At 36.8% G+C, this 24,285-nt stretch overlaps 2 protein-coding genes across 2 annotated transcripts; both read right to left on the reverse strand.

The window, feature by feature from the left end:
• Positions 1 to 1,930: 1,930 nt before the first annotated feature.
• LOC111507482 (ATP-dependent RNA helicase DHX30) lies at positions 1,931 to 17,673 on the reverse strand. Its single transcript, XM_074186123.1, has 11 exons — positions 17,493 to 17,673; positions 17,136 to 17,435; positions 16,036 to 16,637; positions 15,149 to 15,362; positions 13,835 to 14,164; positions 12,200 to 12,593; positions 11,504 to 11,806; positions 7,560 to 7,901; positions 5,601 to 5,983; positions 5,477 to 5,547; positions 1,931 to 2,134 (listed from the first exon to the last, which is right to left on the reverse strand). Exons 1-11 carry the CDS (start codon positions 17,556 to 17,558, stop codon positions 1,966 to 1,968), a joined length of 3,174 nt encoding a protein of 1,057 aa, XP_074042224.1. The 5' UTR covers positions 17,559 to 17,673; the 3' UTR covers positions 1,931 to 1,965.
• Positions 17,674 to 18,234: 561 nt separating this feature from the next.
• LOC111507484 (uncharacterized) lies at positions 18,235 to 21,480 on the reverse strand. Its single transcript, XM_023162786.2, has 5 exons — positions 21,312 to 21,480; positions 21,057 to 21,252; positions 19,578 to 20,572; positions 19,351 to 19,523; positions 18,235 to 19,161 (listed from the first exon to the last, which is right to left on the reverse strand). Exons 1-5 carry the CDS (start codon positions 21,407 to 21,409, stop codon positions 18,455 to 18,457), a joined length of 2,169 nt encoding a protein of 722 aa, XP_023018554.2. The 5' UTR covers positions 21,410 to 21,480; the 3' UTR covers positions 18,235 to 18,454.
• Positions 21,481 to 24,285: the final 2,805 nt, after the last annotated feature.

Raw genomic sequence — 24,285 nt, forward strand, 5'->3', positions numbered from 1 at the left:
AATCACTAGATGCTCCCCAAGCTATAATACCACAGGAAATGTTACAATGACAGTATGCATGGTAGTACATTAATAAGAGTGATCTATTTACATTCCAGAGTAGTTGTTTAATACAATAAGATATTGGGGATATCTTTTTACAAATCATATCAATATGCTTGTTCCATTTGAGATTTTCTGTTATCTTCAAACCCAAAAATTTTGTCTCCTCTTGTTGAATTGATCCATTAATTGACGTTACTAGTAAACTGTGATCTGGAGTGGTTCTTGAATGATTAAAAAGTAAAAGCACAGTTTTTCTTTCATTTAACAAGAGACCATTGTCTGAGAACCACTGTTGCGTTCTTTTTATTTCATCAGATGCTTTATTAACTGTGGCTTCAATATTTTCCTGGGTTATCAATAAAGATGTGTCATCAGCATACATGACGAACTGATCACTATAAAAATCACTTACATACATTATATATAAGAGTGGACCTAATATGGAACCCTGAGGAACCCTGTGGGAACAATTTTCAGATTCTGATTTATTTCTGCTAACCTCTACATAGTAGTATCTACCCTCAAAGTAACTTACAAACCATTTGTGGGTTATTAAACTTTGTTAGGAGAATTTTGTGATCTACCAGATCAAATGCCTTACTCAAGGCTATGAAAATCCCTAGCGTCTTTTTACCTTCATCCAACTCCCTGTACACGTTGTTGAGGAACTGTGTAATTGCTTGACTGACAATCCATTGCGAAAACCAAACTGGTTCACATTAAATAGGCCCCATTTATAAAAAAAAGTTATCATTAGGCTTGAAACATATTTTTCATACACTTTTGAGAATGGGCTAATGAGGGAAATTGGTCTGAAATTTTGTATGTCAGTGTCATTTCCCTTCTTATGAATTGGCACAATTATGGAAATCTTCAGGCACTCAGGAAAAATCCCTTTTTCTGAGGAGCAATTGATCAAGTAGGTAAGAGGTTCAGCTATAAAATTTATGCATTTTTTCGGTATATTCGTAATTATTCCGTCGTCACCGGTGGAATTTGAGTGGCTTAGGTTAATGACAATGACTAGTATACGATGGTAGACCACGATGGTAATCGTAGTCTACGTAAATGTCTCCCGTTGTTGTGGAGGTTCCACTTTTCATCATATATGATGATCCGATTCAAAATATGAATGGATCGAATTTCACCTAACAGCTCGCCAACAAATATGGTCGAACATACAAATCTGAGAATGCGGTAGTGAAAGTAGGAATACCCCAAGGAAGCATTGCGGGTCCCTTGTTATTTATTATCTACATAAACGATTTATGTTATCATTCAAACACACATAATTCAATTACAGTCTTTGCTGATGACACTAATTAATTAATAGGCCGTGAAACATACCCTGAAGTAGTAAAAACAGGTATGTTTAATGATACAAAAGAATGGCTCACTAGGAATAGATTAATTTTGAATGAATCTAAAACTAATCTTATACTTTTTAGAACTAATCAATTACAGATAGAACGACCTCAAAATTTGAACATTGAAAACATTACTATAAAATATTCAGAAGACATCAAATTTCTAGGACTTCATATTGATGAATTCTTGAAATGGAACTAACAGATTGACTATACAGCTAACAAATTGAGCAAAATTTCATATGAATTAAGGGTGGTTCACAAATATCTCAACAAAGAATCAGTAAAAATTTAATTTTTTTCCAATTTTGAGTCTGTAGCTAGATATGGATTCGTATTTTGGCGAAGCAATAGTAATATAAATGAAATATTTGTAATTCAGAGAAGAGCAATCAGAATGATGAGTAATTTGAAGTATAATTAATCGTGTTTTGGTTAATTTTTCGGGCTGTTCCGCTGCGGGAAATCCAACAGAACTATACAATGAAAATATTACGTTCGAGGTAAAGGAAAACAACTTGTAACAAACTTTTTATTAACTACAGCCTCTATATCACTCTTTAACACGATTTTTAATCAATATGTCACTCAATAATTTCAGAATACTGTCCCACGACGAGATGATTTCGTCACTGCTTTCCCCTCCATCTGTCAATTGCTTAATGAAGTATTGGTAACTGGACCGTAAAGCTTCCCTACATCTCACTATGTCTGCGGCTTGACTAGAATGTAAAAAAACAAAATGCATCGGCAGCCGTTTCAATAAAGTAGTTCAATTGTCCAAACAGATTAAAACAGGCAACAGATGCAGGCTTATACAGTGTCATCCCCAAAGTATGCACCATATAGGAAACTTATTTATTAAGGGCTTTTCGACAAGAAAGTTATGCTTGATAAAAGTTTGTGCATCCCCTAAAACTATACATGAATCAACAAAATACAGTAAATCACACGCCTACAAATATTTGATTTTGAGACAGGAGTAAAGTACTTTTATTTTGAAAAATCTCGGGAAATGTTCAGAAAAGTTGTTTCAGCATTGAAAAATATATCTAGATTTCAAGTCACGGCCATCTAAGTGAAGTTTTATTTTAAACGCCTGCAATATTACAAATTACGCAACTATGGTGTTAACCACGATCAATTTTTTTGAAGAGTAAAATCATTTTCAAAGTTTTTTGTGCAAAGTTATTTTTATTTTTTGTTAACACCGAAAATTACTCAAAATTATACGGTATTGTAACAAGAATTTAATATTCAATAATATCAAATCACAAAATGTCAAAACGAAATAGGTATGTTAGAACAAACTCATTAATTTTCTGGAGATTATTTTGGACAGGAAAATTTCCAGAAAATCAATGACTTTGTTCCAAAATACGTATTTTATTTTGATGTTTTGTGATTTGATATCATTGAATAGTAAGTTCTTGTTACAATACAGTATAATTTTGAGTAATTTTCGGTGTTAAAAAAATAAAAATAACTTTGCACAAAAAACTTATTATTTGACTGTTCAAAAAAATTGACCGTGGTTAACAGCATAGTTGTGTAATTCGTAATATTACAGGCTTCCAAGATGAACTGTCGTATGCAGAATGCTGTCTATTTATCGTTTTAGCAATTTTTTTTTCGTAGTCGCCGTTAAAAAAAATGGACAAAAAAATAAAACTTCGCTTAGATGGTCATGACTTGAAATCTGGATGTGTTTTTCGATGCTGAACAACTTTTCTGAATAACATTTCCAAAGATTTTTCAAAATAAAAGTACTTTAATCTTGTCTCAAAATAAAATATTTGAAGGCTCCTCGTATATTACGTGTGTTTCACTGTATTTTGTTGCACAAATGCATAAACTTTTATCATGAATAACATTTTGTCGAAAAACCTTTAATAAATAAGTTTCCCATATGGTGCATACTTTGGGGATGAGAGAATTTCAGTTTTTTCTGCCCAAAATTTTAGTAAATATTTGGCAATATCTGTCCTTGTTCCAAAGGCTACTTAAACGTAAGAAAAAACTTTCTATTATTGGAAAATTTCAATATTTTTCTTGAAGGTATACATGAGCCTTCTACCACTTTTATCAAGCGGCACTTGATTTTTTTTTAAATCATGTTCCGAATTAATTGGCACCTACTTCATACGAGGGTGGTGTAAAAAGTTTCCTACCTAACAAAGATACACGATATTTTTTTCACGAAGGTGATTGCCTCTTCATTTGACGAAAATCTCTGTCCTCCGAGCAATTTTTAGATGATTGTGTTAATCATGAATTATTACTCAAAAAACTTCACCGGTATGCCTGCAGAGGGGTGACGTACAATTAGTTTGAATCGTACCTCTCAGGCCGAAGTCAAATGGTAAGAGCATCGGAACTCTCAGAAAGCAGGGCAATCACATCTGGTGTGCCACAGGGTTCTGTGTTGGATCCAGTTCTGTTTTTGTTGTATATTAATGATTTGACAATGATAGATATATCTGGCAGCTTTACTCTATTCGCGGATGATACAACAATATTATGGAAGGAAAAAAACCCAGCAGAGCTGCACAAAAAGATATCATCTGATTTAGAAAAGGTGAAAAACTGGTATGACGCTAATTTATTAACCTTGAATATCTCCAAAACAAATATAATGTCTGCTAAATGAACTGTCGATAGACAATGATATAGAATAGAATAGTTTATTGGTGCTGTTTAACATAAAGTTTTACACAAGTCAAAATGAATATAAATAAAATAAACTAAAATTACAATGTATAAAACACACTTATATAATTTACACGTTAAAAATCTTTTGTTATCTAAAATACACAAACTGTGTCTTTCGTCTAATTCAATGTGTATATGAAAGTAGCTGTTTCAGGATGAGTTTCTTTCAGTTTGTATCTGAAAGTTACTTCTTTGCATGATCTACACATCCATGTATAGAGTTACTTATTTTCAAATTGATTACTTTCTTCCTTTCTTTGGAAGATTCCCTCACCCCCCCTTTTTTGTATCAAGATGGAGTAGTAGAAAGCCAAAAACTTTCTTTCCCAAAAAGGATTTTCTTTTTCTGCAAATGTGGCGTATTTTCGCAAGTTCTGCCTTTAGCTTGTCAAGTAATGATGCGCAGTATGCTCCTGTTATGGTTTCTCTTTTTTAAAGACAATCGAATGAAATACTATCCCAAAAAACAGTTGCCATCACTTTCCCAGCAGAAAAACACTTTTTGTTTTTTTTTTGGAGCCAGTGCCCCCTTTGCAGTCCACTGTTTAGACTGTATTTCTGTTTCGGGCGTATAATGGCGTATCCAAGTTTCATCTACGGTAATAAATCGGCGCCAAAACTCGGAAGTATTGCGTCTGAACTGCGCCAACGGAGCGTTGGAAATGTTCATTCAAACACGTTTTTAGACTAACGTGAGCAACCGCGGCACCCAACGCGCGGAGAGGGTTCTCATGTCTGAATGTTGATTTAATATACGACAAAAACGTTCTTTTGACATGTTCATAACCTCTGCTATCTCTCTCAATTCAATTCGCCGGTCGTCTAGCAACATTTGACGAACTTGGGCGATATTTTCGTCGATAGTTGCGGTTTTTGAACGTCCCGAACGTTTATCGTCTTCCGAGTTCTTACGGTCACGTTTAATTTAGCTGCCCACAATTTCACTGCGGTAAATGATGGTGCAGAGTCGCCATACACAGAATCCAACTCATCTTTGATTTGCGTAGGCGTATCGCCTTTCAAAAACAAATATTTAATGACAGCTCGATACTCGATTATGTCCATTTTCATAAAAACACTCACATCAACTCACTCAAACGACTGTTATATAACAACTGCGCCTCCAAAATGGTTGAAACTTTGGTGAGTAGCTGTCAACAGACGAATAACGGAATTGACTGGATTTTATTTACTAGTGCTGCCATCTTCATGTTGAGGTCGGAAACTTTTCAAACCACCCTCGTATTTCTCGGAGAGGGAAGGAAAAAGTTTGATCTAGAAGGCACTTGTGAACTAGGCTATAATAGTCGTTGAAAAGGATCCAAAAACTCCAAAAAAAAACGAGTACTTACCGTTTATCACATAAAAATTTTATATTGGTACCTTCAAAAACCAACTCCAGTTGATTTTCGTCGTCGGCCACCTGAAAAACGAAAACATTCAAGAAACAGAAACCGACGCACCTCCAGTTCATACCGTTTTGATCTTCATTTCTCTGTTGGAGAACAACAGCACCGAAACGTCCGGCAACAGACTACATTCCCGGACCAGCGTAGTCCTCCTAACGTCGGATCTCGTCTCGTTGATGTACAGCAAGTGGTTCGTCGGAAACTTGGTCTTCTTGAAGTTGACGCTTTCCGGGGTTATGGTCGCTTTGTGGTTATTCCTCGTCAGCAGGACGGTGGCGTCTTTCTTGAGGCGTCGTTTGACGATGTCCCACGTGCGGTAGGTCAACAGGTTGCCTCCTCCGGAAAAGAGCATCGCTTTCACGAGCTCGTCGTTGTCGGAGTAATCGTCGGAGAGGGGCAACGCTTGCTGCAGGCCATTATGGAGGTAGTCGAAGTGGATTTTACGGAGTTCTGGAAAGAATATTCTATCACAGTTCCTGTTAGATGATGCTTAGATGCTTTATTCATTTACTAGCGATTCACGAAAACTACTAACTTTAATCGAAACAAACAAACAGGGCAAGCTAAATAAAAACTCTCCCTCTCCCTCTCTCCTATCTGAATTGTACTCAGCAATGTAAAGCTTTGAGTCGTCTAAGGCAGTGGTTCCCAAACTATGAGTCGCGACCCACTGGTGGGTCGCGTTAACACATTAAAAACACTCAACTCTTTTGAATTGTTTTTCCCATTTTGCATAAAGGCTACGGAAGAGTATCCAGTTCCTTTGAACATATTTGTGTGAGAGAGCATTCTCCACTTTGGTATATTTTAAAAACAAATATAGAAATAGGCTTTGTGTGTTTAAACCTTTCTGCGTTTAAAGCTTTCAACTTTCAACCCAGATATAAAATCTCTTATAAATCGTAAGCACCAGCTCACGAGTCTTTCAATTTTTTGTATTTGTTTACTTTCAAGATTCTGAATTAAAAGTCTTTTTTCACACTGTATTTTATCTTCAATTATATCATCTTGGACATTTTCTTTTAGAGGTGTATTCCTCAATAGTGAATTTTCACGATAATAACAATAAAAATATTATTAGTAATAATAATGGGGAATGTTCCTCAATTTGGGTTATCACAGCAAATGCAAGTTTGAACAAAATGAAGTTGAGTTCAATTCATGAGTTTTTCAAATTCACTTCGAAAAGTATTCAAATTGATGTTTCAAATCTTGGGTTTTAATTTCTAAAGGGATTTGTTTCTAATTCACATATTGGCAGCAGCGCCTAGAACTTTACCTGCCATTCCTAAAAATATTTTAGAAATGGTTGAAATAATTTATACGTACCTAGATATTTTACTTTAAAAAAGGAAAAGTATCTTTATAAATCAACAATTAATGCAAAAAATAAATTATAGTTCAATACCACCTCCACAAGCCACATAAACAACAGTTGTTTTGTTATTTATTTATATAGAGCAAGATAGGTTAAGTGTAAGCATAACAGCACGCCTCTGAAATATGTCATCTTTGTTTATCTCATACAGGTAACAGATTCATTGTCCTTTATTAGCTATAACCGATGTTGCCAAATGATGAAATAGAAACGAATCACTTTAAATGTTGAATGCATTATTTAACTCCTCTTTTTTAAGTATTTAAATGATTTTTTAAAGAAAAAGGTTGAAATGATAAGTTTGAAATGCGTTGTTTTAGAGATCTTTTAAGAAAACTACTTCATTTTCGTCAGGAGGAACATTCCCCATTATACTTTATATTATTTAATATGCGGGTCGCAAAAAAAATCCACGATGAAGGTGGGTTCCCCAGGCAAAAAAGTTTGAGAAACGCTGATCTAAGGAATACATTCTTCTTCTTTATTTTTTTAAAACTTCTTTATTAACTCTTCCAACCTTGCCTTGCTTCATTTTTATTTTACCGCTGTTAGTATCGCTAAACAGTTTGTCGTACTTTGTATTGTTTAATACCGACCACCGACTCCACCACAGATAAATATTTTAAAGAATATAAATAAAAATCTTACTCTCGAGCGTCCTCATCTTGTGCGGCACCAAGCAGGCGTCTTGGCAGAACCGCTCCACCTCCCTGCTGTTGTCTTCGTCGGCGATCTCCAGGAACTTCTCGAACAGCCTCATCATCGCCAGGTGGTCGCTGCTTCTGCAGAACTGCCTCTTGATGGCCCGAGCCGCCTCCTTGTTGAGCAGGCCTGAGACGAAGAGCTCCGTCTCGGCGGAGAAGAGCGTCACGACGTCGACGACGGGCGAGACGCACTTGAAGACGACCGCGTCCACCATCGCCTTGGCTAGTTCTGGCTCCAGCTGGAAGTCGGACAGGGTCCTCCCGAGCGGCGTCAGTTTCTCCGAACCTTTGTATATGCATAAGTAAGTTTTTAATTTTGATAGGCGCAAACCTAACGTACAATGGTGAATAACTCAAAAACTAACGGTTTGATAGTTTTAGATAGTTGAAAAATTTGGGACCTAAAATTGTTCTTTGGGGAACTCCATAAATCATTATTTTTTCTGGAGTAATGTGGTGCGATAGTTCAACACGTTGTTTTTGATTTTGTAGATAAAAATCAACAAATGCTTGGGGACTTTTCTTATAATGCATCATGAATTGTAGATTTATATGGACTGAAAAGTCTCGGGTTGCTCTGTTTAATAATCAACGTGAATTAGTAAACTCAACAATGAAAACTACCAAGTAATTTGACTGGAGATTTATTCATTACTGACTTCCAATCACACAATTTAACATAGCCCAGATAAGTAGTCGAATATAAAAAAGATAACGTTTTTTTCTTAGGAATCCTTTATACAGAGTATTTAGAGACGTATATAACACGGGTCTAACACATTCACAACTTTTTCAGTTGATACTAACCTTCAAAAGAAAGCTGTTGAAATTTTATGACACTACTTTACTTGTTTTCTAAACAATGGATCAAAAACAATTTCGTGTTTTAATTTTATACTGCTTTTTGATGGGAAAATACCGTTCAAGCTGAGCAATGGCCTGAAAATTGTTATAAGGACATGCACGTTTCAACGTTGAACTGTCATGTTTTTTTTCCTAAATGCTGTATTTTGAGACACCCTGTATACTCCTCTGAATGTCCGTTACATTGCCGCCATGTTTTTTTTTTTTAATCTGTTTATTCATTCATCATTATTAATATATCACTTTCGCGCTTCTAATATTTTCATCTACATTTTTTACTTTTATAAATCAACCACGCTCTTTGAATCCCTCCTATACTCATTCCATCCTTCTCTGCATCGACTGTGTCACACGTTTCTCTCTTCCACTCACTAAAGTCTCGCTCTGAAACACTTACCAACGACGCGCGACCTTGAAGTGTACCAGAACCCGCCTTGTTCATCTACTAGAGGTTCATGAAAACAATAGTCATGTATATATAACGAGACCCACAAGTTTATTGAACCTGGCCAGCCATAAAATAATTATCTTCAGTTGTCACTGAAGTCACTACTTGCAAAATTCAAATTTACTATTAAAAACAACAATTAAACGTTGGTTTGCTGACTGCAAACGTGGTCTTAGAGACACTGATGATGCAGAACGCAATGGACGTCCAAATGAGGCAGTAACACCAGGAAAGCTAAAAAAATCCACGAAATCGTTTTCAATGATCGAAAAGTGAAGTTGCGTGAGTTGGCTGACATTGTAAAGATATCAAAAGAACGTGTTGGATTTATATTGCTTGAGAATTTGACTATGAGAAAGCTCTGTTCAAAGTGGGTGTTGCAAAAACAAGAATATCTTGATGACTCTGAGCAGTGTTTGGCCATGTTTGAACATAACAAACCGGAATTTTTTCATCGATATGTGACAAGGGATGTGACATGGATCAATCTCTTCACACCGGAATCAAAACGATCGTCATCTGAGTGGAGAGCAACTGTTGAACCTCGTCCAAAACGCCTGAAAGCTCAACAATCCGCTGGAAAGGTTATGGCCGCAGTGTTTTGGGATGTGCGTGGTGTAATATTCATCAACTATCTTGAGAAGGTAAATACCATCAACAGTGAATATTATATAGCGTTATTTGAGGTTGGAAGTGCAAAGAATGGCAAAACTACATGAATTGAAATTTAAATTGCTCCTACACCCACCGTATTCGCCAGATTTGGCACCCAGAGACTAATGGCTGTTTGCAGACCTCAAAAAAGTGGTGACCGGTAAGAAATTCCGTTCAAATGAAGAGGTTAATGCTAAAATAGAGGCCTATTTTGAGGCAAAAGATAAATCGTTCTACAAGAGCCAATTTTGAACAAAAAAAAAACGCATTTTTTTTTCTAGACCCGGGACTTTTCAGCCCTTGTATTAGTTTGGAGAAACCTAATTGCATTATGTAAATGCATCAGAATTTGCACTATTAAACCATTTTGGTCAAAATGTCCCTCCTCCTACTAGCGAAGAAAATTTTACCATCAAACAGACAGAATCCCACAATGTCACTCTATCATAGAAGATGAAGTGTTTGACTGTCTTGATAAAATGAAAAATAAGACCTTAGCATGTTATGATGAATTATGTATTATAAAGGACCTTCACACTGAAATTGCATTTGCATTTGTGCATTTGTGTAATGTTCAAGTAACCCAGATCATTTGGACAATGATGAACTACGTTACAATTAGATTTTAAAAATTCATGGAATTGGCAGATGTTCATATTCGGATGTGACAAAATATTTTTCATTTCAAAAAAAAAAAATGCGAAATTTCTTTGTAGTGACTTTTGGAGCCAAATATAGCATATTCATTTATGGATTTGAGAATTCAAGATGGCGGACGAGTATGCCGAATCGATTATATTAAGGGCCAATTATTAAAAATATTCCTAATCGAATTCATCACTCAAGATTTAAGAATCTGTAGAGCCTATTCTTTCTGAATTATGTAGTACTATTTAGGACTTGAAGAAGTAAAAAAGTAATTGTGTAGTGTTCAATCATACAAAAATAATTTTTTTGTATCTATGTACTAACTATAAATGTATGTGAGAGTTTTCGGATTCGGAAGTTATGAATTATTTACACCATATGATAATTAATAGATTGTTTTGCTGTTTTTAGCTTTTACCCAAGTAAAAATTGACAATAAAATCACTGACAAGCCTTTTTGCACTGGTGCCAATGTGACAATTATCGTAATCCGACATGCTATTGTAAATTTACTTATGATGTACAGTTTGGAACTTTTGGTGTAGTAATGAATATTACTGGGTTTTTTTTCCAGTTCAGTTCAGTTTTCATCTTCCTCTTGAAGATGATCACTTAGTGATCGAAACACGTGTCGAGATGTATAAAAAAAAATTGGTGTTGGGAAAAAACTCCAGTAATATTTATTGTAGATTTGACAAAATGATCACTTTCGAATAAAATACGTGGAATATTTCTAAGTACCGACGCCTCATCCAGTAATATTTCTGCAATCAGAATTTGATGGAATAAGAGAGCACCTTTAACATTTTTTCACGAGTTGTAAAATAATATACCACAGTAGGTTGGGTGAAACCCATGAAATTCAACAACTATGGAAGGTTGCGTGCCTGTCTTAAACTCGTCGTTTGCGCGGACGTGAGACTGCAACTCCTGGGTCAGCGTATGGTAAATTCAAACAAAAAATCACCCTAAGTAAGACTACTGTATATAAGTATGCTGTGACCATTTCACATAATTAAACTTTCTTCTTCTTCTTGTATTTTTGTTGTTTTGACTGTACATGCGACATTGCCAACTTGTTCTTGAGATAGATTTGAAGGTTAGGTCACTATCATTTTTGAAACTTTGAAAGTTCGAGTGTTACTTCCTGATGAATGAACCATTTTCTTATAGAACTAACGAATAATATTGCTTTAATTTATTTCAAAGTGTAAAGGTCTGAACATATATTTTATATATCTTTCCTGATGATTTTGAGTTACAAAAGTAGTTACCGTCGAGAAGCTCGAGGTCCTTCAGATGTCGAACCGCCCCCGCGACTGCTGCCTCCGCGGGGGGCGTGGGCAGCTGCCCCATGAACTCCAGCGCGTTTGCGTCGCTGCTGACGACCTTGCAGTCGAGGACGATCTTCGACAGCGAGGTGCGCAAGATCTCCGGCAGCGAGTATTCGGCGAAGGCGTCGTACTTGGCGCGCGTGTACAGATGGAAGCTCTCGCCAGGGCAGCACCTGCCCGCTCTGCCCTTCCTCTGGGTCGCGCTGGCTTTCGAGATCCAATGGTTGTCGATGCACTTGATACCTGGAATAATAGGAGGACAATGAAGTTGTGCGATCGTCAATAGCTATTTGTATTAGTAAAGCAAATTCAAATCCAAGATAGAGCGGATGTAAACATTGACATGCCCTACGCACGTGATATTGAAAATCCCAAGAATTGGCCAGGGTCGTATTCAGAATCAACATCTTGTTGATCGCAAATGTTATATCATACTTAGGAAAACTTTTTTATAATAACGAGTGAAATGCACAAGTTTTGCAGTTTAACGGGAAAAATGCAGATATGTGTAATATAAAAATATTTTCATTGGATTTTTCACTCTTGCAGCTATATTACTGTTATGTTTTTTTTGTCTAATGTGATTGTGAAGGAAAACAGATTCAATAAATGTTTGACTTGATTGAAACAACTTACCTTTCACGACGTCAAATCTCTGTTCCTTATGTACGCCAGTATCCACGACGTAGACAACATCATCGACCGTAACGGAAGTTTCTGCTATATTGGTCGCCAGGATGATCTTCCTAACTCCCGGCGGAGGCCGTGAGAATATTTTCCATTGTTCAGAGTCCTGGAGTCTCGAATGTAAGCAGTGCACGACGAGATCGGATCTTTCTGGAATCAACTTACGGATCTTCGAAATGTCCTCCCAGCCCGGGAGAAAGCAGAGAATGGCGCCCTCCGGCTTGCTTTTGTGGATGTGCTGCAAGACTTGGACGACGTCTTCGTGTACTACCGTGGCGACTTCTCCATCGCACATTTTCAATGTTTTTTGGACGTCGACGTTTTCCAAAGATTCCAAAAAGTGCTGGAACATTACAAATTTCATACAGAATATTTCCTAATTACGGTACGAAACTTCAGAGGGGGCTTCGTTAAGTCGTTTTAAGAAACCGTCTTGGCTGAAATTTGCTACACAGTTCTTTGGAGTAATAAGGCGCTCATTTAGCCTTAACTAGATTGAAATTGTTGAGTCCAGCGGAGTCTCAGGTGGCACCACAGCCAACAATATTGGGAAAAAAAAGTACGTCACTAACTTTTTGTCGTAGTTTTTTATTTTTTTAGATCAATCGACTGAAAATACAACTTTTTCGTCGCTTGTGGGGAAGAAAATATTTTATAATGGAGAAAAGAACATTGTCACATGTATCAATGAATAAATGGTGACATATAACTATAAATTATAAATTATTGAAAAGTATGGGAGGCTTAGAGTCTTTATACCCACTAATTAACATTAGTATTAACATATAATTGTGACCATTCATTCATTGGTAACATGTGACAATTTTCTTTTCTCCATTATAAAATATTTTCTTCTCCATAATTTTTAAATAATTAGCTGATGATGAACCTATATAAGTTCGAAACACGTTGGCTGAACCATACGAGATAGATAAAAAATATACTACAGTATTGTACACCTCAAAAAAGTCTACAAAAAAGTCCGCGATGGTACATGTCTATCTCTTAGGTCTTAGGGAGAACCCACAATAACAATTTTTCATCCTCGAGAAATAATGGCTTATTTACGAAGTGATTTTAAGCAATACAGCATCAATCCTCTTCCAGTTAAGTACCTTAAATACATTGTGCATTTAATATGGATCAATATGGCCCTGCACAGCATGTAATTTAAATAAATATTATCGAAGATATTACAGATTTGAAATGCGGGGACATAGCGGTTGCGGCGGTACCGGCCAGGGGGCCGGTGACGCGCGCCTATAAATAGCGCGTCGAAGGCCGCGTTTATATGATTAGCAGCGATCGTAGGCGTTTATATGTATATTGAGTATCAGCACAGCATCCGTGCGGAGCCGGGACGGACGGCTAGTATGTTATGAATTGATTTATCTTATCTTCTGCACAATCTATGGAAGGATTTATATGCTTGTGATACACTGTTTGTAACCTTCGGTGTAGTAAATAATACCACTGGAGTTCTATACCGACACGTGTTTAGATCACCAAGTGATCAAAACACGTGTCGAGGCGTTGAAAATAATAATATTTATGAAAGAATTGATAAATACTTCAGTCTCTCACCTGCTCTACTGGATAAGTGAATCCCGGGATATCGAGCACGGGGGCTCCGCCGAAATACTCGCTGAAGACGCCCGTGTCAATGGTGGCGCTCATGACGATCAGCTTTAGATTCGGGTTTTTCTTGATGGCGCTCCTCAACAGATTCATCAGCAGATCGGTGTTGACGTCTCGCTCGTGCGCCTCGTCTAGGATGACATGCGTGAAGTCCGACAGATTCGAATTAGTTTGCAAGTGCCTCAATAAAATACCCGTCGTGCAGTAGAGGATCCTGCCGGTTGACTGTCGGAAGTTGGAGTTTAGCCTGACTTGGTATCCGACGATATGGCCTACCTGGAAAGTTTTTTTGCTGAAATGGAATGGTTGGAAAACAACGAAAGTGAAAGTTTGGTAGCCAGACTTGGGCAAAATTTGTATATCTGTCATTGTCGCGAATCTGAAGACGAAATTTGTCGAGAGCATCAACTTTTGTAGGTAAGGCCCTTCGAAAGTCGATAATGTCAAAAACGTCATTTCATACTCCATGGGCTGAAGAGTGTCGGGCCTAACACATAGATGGCGATAGTCTTATTGCAATCACCGCTTTTTCAGTTAGTACTAACCTTCAAAAGGAAGCTGTTGATATTTCATGATATTCTACTTGTCATGTTTTTTTCTTAAATTCTGTATTTTGAGACACCCTGTATACTCCTCTGAATGTTCGTTACATTGTCGCCATATTTTTTTCTTTAATATGATTCTTCATTCATCATTATTAATATATCACTTTCGCGCTTCCAATATTTTCATCTACATTTTTTATTTTTATAAATCAACCATGCTCTTTAAATCCCTCCTATACTCATTCCATCCTTCTCTGCATCGATTACGTCACACGTTTCTCTCTTCCACTCACTGAAATCTCGCGCTGAAACACTTACCAACTATGCGCGACCTTGAAGTGTGCCAGAACCCGCCTTGTTCATCTACTAGAGTTTCATGAAAACGATAGTTATGTATATGGAACGAGACCCACAAGTTTATTGAACCTGTCCAGCCATAAATTAACGATTAGAAAGAGAAATTCACTAAACTTACATTTGTATAATCGTCTTCAGTTGTCTCTGAAGTCACTAAGCCTTGCAAAACTCAAATTTACTATTATAAACACTCGTGTTTTTACAATTGAGGAGTATTTTGACGTGGCAGGGTCTTCAAATTGTGGCAGACCTTATTGTTGAACATATTCAACTTTTGAATAGTTAATGCTTGCAAGAGATTTCGACTCTAGATTCGTGACCACGGGGAGAAAATAAAAAGTTAGTTCTGTTAACTTACCAATTCCTCTCGTTCTGCTGCCACTCTCTGAGAGAGAGATATGGCTGCTATACGTCTCGGTTGGGTAACGGCGATTTTCCCCGGCTTTCCAAACGAAGCATCTTTGGCCCACGCTTCCAGGATGTATTGGGGCACCCTCGTGCTTTTTCCGCAGCCTGGTTCTCCCTTTATTATCACCACTTGGTGGGAATTCACTTGATCGATTATTTTCTCCCTGTCAAAGTTGAGTAAAACATACTAAAAGAAACCAATATTACGACAGCTGTGAAATTTGCACACATGTCTTTCAAAGGTTAGGGTTAATTAAAAATCATATAGATTAAATACTAGTACCGCCATCTGTGTATTCGCCTACAAAGTTATCAGCCCATCTAGTATATGTAGAGCTAATGTAAACTGACATTTACCTAAAACTGATTAATTATAATCAATTATCAGCTAGAACCTACAATTTGGACTTTTATTTATTTCATTTTCTTCAGAAGAGCATTGGAAACTGTTAATGTAGAAATTCTTCTAAAAAAAATGTGTAGAAGGGTGTTTCCTGATGAAGTGATGAGTTGGTTTGAATCCTGTATCAAGAATAGATTAAAAGTCACAAAATTTAACGATAAAATCTCAAGTGAGATTTAAACAAAACATGGAGTTCCACAAGGGTATGTTTTATACAGTTAAATAAACTCACTATTTTCATTACAATAATACCTATTATAGTTGTATTTTGTGACATGTCTGGAATATGTAGCTTTGATAACAACTAAATAAATTGGCATTGAAAAAAATTGTAATTAGTTTAGATAGGATTTAGATTTACTCCAGTTTTCCAAATGTATACTACTAAGAACATTGTTGATCGAATTCATTTTATTACTATTACTATTCCTTACTTGAAATCCGATATAGGCAGCTTCACTTTCTCCTTGGCCATATACTTCTCGTAACCTAGATACTTTGTTCGTTGCTTGAAACTCTCACCTTCAAGCTCTTCATAAAATATATCCTCTGCATCATCTTCATTTTTATCTCCAGTTGATTGACTCCGGCTTATTCGTGGAGATATTTCCTTTTCGTACACCCCAACTATCCGTTGCATCTTGTCAATAGTCTTATGATCTAAACTAACAATAGGATAGGATTTTTTCGTCAATATTTTCACTTCGTTTTCATCGTACAATATGGGAACTCCTTCTTTGGTGATTTTTTTCTCCTTCAAAAGCCAAGAAAGCACCTGCAGGGCTGCTTTGGTTGAAGCGACTGATTTTTTAGAGTCTTTAGCCATGAACTTCATTTCTGTTGGCCAGCTAATATTATAGGTGCACAACCACATCTGTTTTTTATGATCTAGGACTAGTCGATAGGAAGGAGTAGCTTTGAAAGCGATATTTTTTGTTTCACATGTCACCTGTTGGAAAATGTTGTGCAAAGTGCCCTTAGGACTATTGAATAGTTTCACAGCATCTCCATGTGGGGGGTTTTCACTTGGAGTTACCTATATATAAACAAATAATATAATTTTAGCTTAAACTCTTTCTGACCTTCCACAAATACATCAGTTACTTGCACTTAATATGTGGACTGTTGGAAAAATAAGGTTCCATGTTCAATTGTTCAGGTGTTTTTATACTTGTACACACAAAAAAATGTTCAGCTGATTCAAACTTCAAAAACAAAATAAATAGGCTACAATACATGCAACCAGATGGAATTTTAGGACAGTTTCTTTTAAAAATTTGGATAAATACCAGTATTTGTAAGCAATTAAAGTAAAAATACAAGCAACAAATTCAAATGAAAACAACGGTGCAAACCTAACGTTTCAGTTTAAATTACAAACATTGCTTTTCTACACCCTCATAAAGTTCTCGATTACAATAATTTCACTTTAACACATTGTGGGAGGTATAAATACACAAAAATTTTCAACTGATTTCCTTCATAAAAAATAACTTTCACTCAGTACCTCAAACTCTTGTACTAGATCCACTACCTGTTTTACAGTTTCCTCTGGAATGTCTGGATCAGAACGATTATCATCTTTTGTTGCAAGTATACCTTGAGAATGTGCTTTTTCGATAGTGAAATCAGAGTGACTGGTTAGCCTGGTTCTGTCAACTTCGGTGGTACGTTGTATTGAGGAAGTTGCTACATACCGTTGTATAACTTTTAGTAAACGTCTATATCTTACAAACGTCTGTTCTTGATTAGCTGTTGAATTGATTCTTGTGGCAGAATAATGGATTTCTCTCTGGCAGGCCAAAGAAATATTTTTACTGAATGAAAGCCTGACCTGAAAAGAAAAAAGATAATTCAATAAAAGAACCAATGTTAGATAAAGACTACTCACGGAATGGATTATATTTCTGTGGCTAAATATTTTTCTACTAGAAACCAACATTTCTTTGCAAAACATTTTCAACTAATTGTATTATTCGATCACAACAATAAATAATAAGATATATAATGTAAACTTTGGGTTTTTAAAAAGTGTGGTTAACTGTTGATGAAGAGGTTATCTTTTAGCATCTTCTTAATTTTCTTTCTCTCAGCTGGGTTCAGTTCAAGGTAATGTCGCCAAAGTCATTACTGCATAATATATGATTGTAGGTGCTCTCACAGTTCACTTTTTAACTTTTTTCTTTTTCAAATTCACTGTATGATCTATATTTCATTGTAAAAAGCTTCAAAACGAGTTAACGAGTACAGCAACAGAATAACAGATGATAAAAGAAAAAATACGGAAGAAGGGTATAGAATTACCGTTGAACAACAGATCGGATTGAGTAAATCTGAATGAGTTTGATTATAAAACGTCTGAAAGTGGTATTCAAGTAATACTCTATTGCGCAATTTCCACTGGATAGTTTACAAAACTGCAAACAACCGCAACACGTATTACACTTGAGAAAACTATTGAATAACGAAACACCTATAGTGGTTGTTTGCGGTTTTGTGAACTTTCATGTGAAAATGTCACAAAGAAGTGATAAGTTACGGACTTTCATCAAGAATCGGCCAACTTCATCACATGCCTGAAAGTGGTAGAAATAAATAAAAATCCATCCATTATTTCGAGGCAAATTATCCACAAGAGTTGAGGAAATTTTATTCAACATGACATTTATTCAAACTGGAGTTAATATTAGACCTCATCAATTTCTCGTTGAAGTTTGTAGAATTTCATAAATCTGGATGTTCGCAAGATATATCTCATTCGGCTGACACCTATCATTAAGATACTGTCATTTTTAAGCCTTATTATTTATTCTTATGTAGTATCCATTATCTTTTGATCACCACCGCTTCAATTTACTTTTTCTTAGCACGTTTTACTCTTTTGTACCGAGCGAGTTCTCCCTCGTAACTTTGAGGTAGAGCACCAAAAATATCCTCTTCAGACATATCTATGAGCTGCCTGGGCTCTCTATTGTTTTCATCTTTCTGCACGCGCCTTCTAAAGCGAGAGTGGGGAAACATTTTCAGCTGTCTAACGGTGGCAAGGTGACGTTTGACGGGCCAGCGTTGAGATGTCATCGAGTTTTGCGAGTTTTCCGATGACGAGAGTTTGAAAATGCTTGGCTGCAAGTCCACGAAATATTCGCCATTTTCGAAGGGCTCCTTGATTTCTCTCTTCGTTGCCTTAATTGCCCGTCTAAATTGGCCATTCTCTCTGCTTTTGTACCCAGGATCTTCTCTATTCTTAATTATTTCGTGAAGTCGCCTCAAGACATTTTTCTTCTCAGTTGAGAACTTTCGATGAATTTCAGCATCGTCGTCATATTCCGAGATCTCTTGTGGCGGTAGTCGCTTAAAATCAGCAAACGTGTTTCCACATTTGCAGTCTTTGTCGGTTTTGCTGCAATCGCAATGATGTTTTGCGGACGACATGAGATGTTCTTCATCTGAAGTTAAATCTTGGGACTTTGAATGTCCATTGACACATTTGCAATCTCCGGAGTTTTTATCGCAGTTGCAACCTGATTTCTCGTTTGATGTAAAGTGGTTACCAATATCACCTGCAAAAAACACCAAGAGTTAACGTTGACAGTATTAGTAACTTCGAAATGCATTTCGAAGTTCTGTAAAAAATTCGGCCCGATTCATTGTAATCATTAGATGGGCCTTTCTAAAAATCCTGTATTGAAATAACAAAAACTTGTCGAATAGAAAATTTGAAATTTTCCACAATGTATATAGTTCCTTACCACTATCTTCGTTTTCACTGTCTTCGATGATATGGTTCTTTTCCATGAACTTGGGCTCGTATTCATTAGCTGAGTAGTCATTTTCGTTTTCCATGCTAGGTTGTCTCATCATAACGTTATTGTCTTCATATTCTTCGTTGGTATCATAATCCACGTTAGCTTCCTTTAAAGACCTACAACAATGGAAAATATATACTCAACCGATTGATTATTACAGGAAAATGTACCTAGATTGATAATTTCTTTCATTATCTCGTGGCATCTGGTTGGATTCCAAAACTGTAATGTCTTCGTTATCTTCTTCGGATCGGTGGTATTGAATATTTCTTTTTCGGCGGATATGAATGTCATCGTTCCCACTATCACTGACGATTGGATCGATATCGCTATTTTCATCATCATTCAGGGTTTGCTTTTCCTTTTTTTCTGAATCTTCCTTTTCAATAGCATTCGCCTTTCTGAGTTCCTCTATCTCTTTCTTAACTTCTTCTTTTAACTTATGTATCTTATCCCTTATCTCTCTTTCTACTCGTTTTCCATAATCATCGATGTTGGTATTCTCCTCGATTTTTTCGGTGTTGTATTCTAACACGGGCATATCATCTTTGACATGATCAACCGTTGCTTCTTCAGATCTCTTATCGCGATGATCTTCTACATCGGAGTCTGCTTGGTTTTCTTTTTCGTTGAGCGATAGAAGAGGTTCAACCCCACCCACGTTCGATTTGGTAACATTGGTACTTCCTCTCTCTACTGGAAAAGCAGAATTGAGGTCATTACGTTTTTCTCTAGTTTCCTTTGCGATGTCAATCTTGTTGGTTCCAAGCTCCAAATTCTCGTCTTCCACTTTACGCTTGTTATCCTGGTTAGGATAATCGTCCACCAGTCCTATATCTCCCAGAATATTCCTCAGTTCTTCCTCAACTTCATCATTGATGGATACTAGTTCGTCATCCGACGATTCTCTCTTCTTCTTAGCTCTCTTGCTGGAGTTAGTTTTAGGACTAAGCGATCTATCTAATCTACTGTCTATTTTGAATTTTGCAAATACCGAGGGGTATCTTTCGTCAGAAAAGCCAACGCCATCTTCATAGTAATCTTCTTCAACCTCGCTAGGGTATAGAAAATCCATTATTGATTTTCGTTTAGTTGGCAGTGGGTTTATATCGACTAATGTTGGCTCTCCGTTGACCGGTAAGAATCTGTAAGATTCTTCGTAAGGCTGAAACAGATTTTCACACTGAATCAGTACAGTCTATCAATGATCCGATTATTCAAAGAAGATTACGCGTCAATGAGCTATCTGTATTGATGAGCTAGAAAAAGAATAAAAAACCTGTTAATGGTGAATTGACGCAGCGGACAAGTGTCCGAATATCTACCCTGGAGTCCTGAGTTCGAACACACATTGGGCCAGATATTTTTCTCGCGAAAATTCATCTAGTCGAAGGTTGATTGTTTCTACTACGTGACATGGCTCACGGTACTGCAAATAATAGTTGTGTGTGAACATGGTGGCCATCTGTGGCCACCAGACCATAGTCTGGGGAGAGCAAACTTCAGATTAGCAAATTCAACAAGTTACAAAGATGGGGCAGAACAGATATGTCGGAGTATGTGGAGATCACAAAACGAAGTAAAAACATAACAAAGCTCCATATATTTGATGGTCATACCTCCGCATACTCTGAAATTCGCTAACTTACCTGTAATATCCCGATCGGCTCATTATTTTTATACATCACGGCGCACTCCAGACCCTTACTATTTTGCATTTCATTTTTGCTCCCGACGAATCTTTTGGAAAATTGGTCTGTGCCAGTTTTGTATTTGTGTCTAGGTCTGTAACTTTCGTGTATATTCACAGTGTCATCTCTCCCAATATCTGTCTCACTATCAGAGCTAGAATTATTTCAGGTCAGAGCATCAACGGAATATTGAACTGGTATGAAAGCGCTTACCTCCAACTACCGAATTCCTTACTTGCATGTGATTTGGAGGTGGTGTATAATGCTAATAAAATGGTAAATAAATAAAGTTTCGAAGTATCTACTCTCATCGTAAAAAATGAGAGTGATGTTTCTGTCTTGTGATGTCACAATTTAGCTGTCACATTGATAATGAGGTAAGAGCCGAACTGAAGCATTATTGGGAATATGGAAATTATTTCATTGGTACTTCAGATATACGCTTATATGATACAGGGCGTTTTTTAATTATTTTTCCATAAAAATTTGGTTGATAAATAAAATAATTGGAACTGCTGCCGTAAAATGAATCGCAATATTTTGTTCTAGTGTTTGATGTATTTTCAGAATATTTGAGAACATACTTTATTGGAGGCTTTATAGATTTGCAATATGCAGGGTCTTTGTTAATGTAGTGTCATCAAATTCATTGTCATATTTTATGAAGAAGAATTCCTTTCAAGATATGTACAAAACTATCGTAGATGTAACATTCTAAAAGTCTAAAAGTAAAAATGTACACATTTCTGTTTCTCCATACTGGTAAGTCCTAGGAAGCTAACATTTGGTGCTTCTTAGGTCTTAGATGCGCACCAAGAGAGGATTTTCAAATATTCCAACTGAGGCGCCTCCGTGGGGGTAAAAAGGGCTCGTTTACATATGAAAATTACCTTTTCATCCCTGTTTATCCATACTGATAAGTCCTAGTAAGCTAAAATTTGGTATATAGGTACTTTTTAGGTCTAAGGTGCGCACTAAGAAAGGATTTTCGTATATTCCAACTGAGGCGTCCCTGTGGGGGTAAAAAGGGCTCGTTTACATATGAAAATTACCTTTTCATCCCTGTTTCTCCATACTGGTGAGTCCTAGGGAGATGAAATTTGGTATATTGGTGCTTCTTAGGTCTGAAGTGCGCATCAAGAAAGGATTTTCAAATATTCCAACTGGAGCGCCCCCGTGGGGGTAAAAAGGGCTCGTTTACATATGAAAATTACCTTTTCATCCCTGTTTCTCCATACTGGTGAGTCCTAGGGAGCTGAAATTTGGTATATTGGTGCTTCTTAGGTCTGAGGTGCGCACCAACAAAGGATTTTCAAATATTTCAACTGGGGCGCCCCCGTGGGGGTAAAAAGGGCTCGTTTACATATGAAAATTACCTTTTCATCCCTGTTTCTCCATACTGGTGAGTCCTAGGGAGCTGAAATTTGGTATATTGGTGCTTCTTAGGTCTGAGGTGCACACCAAGAAAGGATTTTCAAATATTCCAACTGGAGCGCCCCCGTGGGGGTGAAAAGGGCTCGTTTACATATGAAAATTACCTTTTCATCCCTGTTTCTCCATACTGGTGAGTCCTAGGGAGCTGAAATTTGGTATATTGGTGCTTCTTAGGTCTGAGGTGCGCACCAAGAAAGGATTTTCAAATATTCCAACTGAGGCGCCTCCGTGGGGGTAAAAAGGGCTCGTTTACATATGAAAATTACCTTTTCATCCCTGTTTATCCATACTGATAAGTCCTAGTAAGCTAAAATTTGGTATAAAGGTACTTTTTAGGTCCAAGGTGCGCACTAAGAAAGGATTTTCGTATATTCCAACTGAGGCGTCCCTGTGGGGGTAAAAAGGGCTCGTTTACATATGAAAATTACCTTTTCATCCCTGTTTCTCCATACTGGTGAGTCCTAGGGAGCTAACATTTGGTGCTTCTTAGGTCTTAGATGCGCACCAAGAGAGGATTTTCAAATATTCCAACTGGGGCGCCCCCGTGGGGATAAAAAGGGAAATTACCTTTCATCCCTGTTTATCCCTGTTTACTGATAAGTCCTAGTAAGCTAAAATTTGGTATATAGGTGCTTTTTAGGTCTAAGGTGCGCACTAAGAAAGGATTTTCGTATATTCCAACTGAGGCGCCCCTGTGGGGGTAAAAAGGCCTCGTTTACATATGAAAATTACCTTTTCATCCCTGTTTCTCCATACTGGCGAGTCCTAGGGAGCTGAAATTTGGTATATTGGTGCTTCTTAGGTCTGAGGTGCGCATCAAGAAAGGATTTTCAAATATTCCAACTGGGGCCCCGCCGTGGGGGTAAAAAGGGTTCGTTTACATATGAAAATTACCTTTTTACCCCTGTTTTTCCATACTGGTAAGTCCTAGGATGCTAAATTGTTGAAAAGGCAAAACCCTTTTTATCTGTTCCAGTAATAAACGGGAAATGTGCCATTCACCTGAATAGTATGATTATTGGAATTAATCTAATATATAAAAGAGAATGTTGGTTGGTTGGTAAGTGATAAACTTCTACATCGCTCAACCGATCGTGATGAAACTTGACATGTATAAGTAATTTTTCATAGAGAAGGTTTTTAGGCTATCAATTTTTTTGTAACTCGCCACTAGATGGCGCTGTAGAACAATTTTTTTGAAAGCACTGTTCTATAACGCTGCGCTAGTACATAGTACTAGTACCTATATACTTACCTCATCAACTTTTTTACTCTCACATTTTGAAGTTTTTTCTAATTTATATCTCATTGATTCATATGTAATTTCAGAGTTGTTGAATGCTCAGGCCTCTGTTATACACTGAGATACACTTCATAAGATCTTACATAACCTCCAGGTCACAGCAATATAATTTGATAATAGAAGTTGAACGTATTCCGGCTAATTTACTTTGTGTATTGATGAAGAGTGAAAAGTTTGCATTCGATCTGTAGATAATCAATTTACTAACTTCGGAGAATTTCTGAGCAACTGGAAAAATCTACCAGGGTGATCTTTATGTGTGTTAGGTGTGATTCAACATCCGTCGTGAATTAAGACAGAAAAACATGCATAATTCACAGAATAAGTTTTAATTGGAATAATGAAGATATAGGTTATATTTAAGGGTGAGGTTAAATTTGAGGTGAAAATGCCTCATTCCCTAAGTTTATGAATGTGCGTGGAAGGTCCAAAGAATGAATTCGTGTAAAA

This window comes from Leptinotarsa decemlineata, unplaced genomic scaffold, assembly GCF_025532065.1.
Source record: "Leptinotarsa decemlineata unplaced genomic scaffold, Ldec_3_MD MMD2_tig00078422_RagTag_RagTag, whole genome shotgun sequence".
In the NCBI taxonomy this organism is placed as follows: domain Eukaryota; kingdom Metazoa; phylum Arthropoda; class Insecta; order Coleoptera; family Chrysomelidae; genus Leptinotarsa; species Leptinotarsa decemlineata.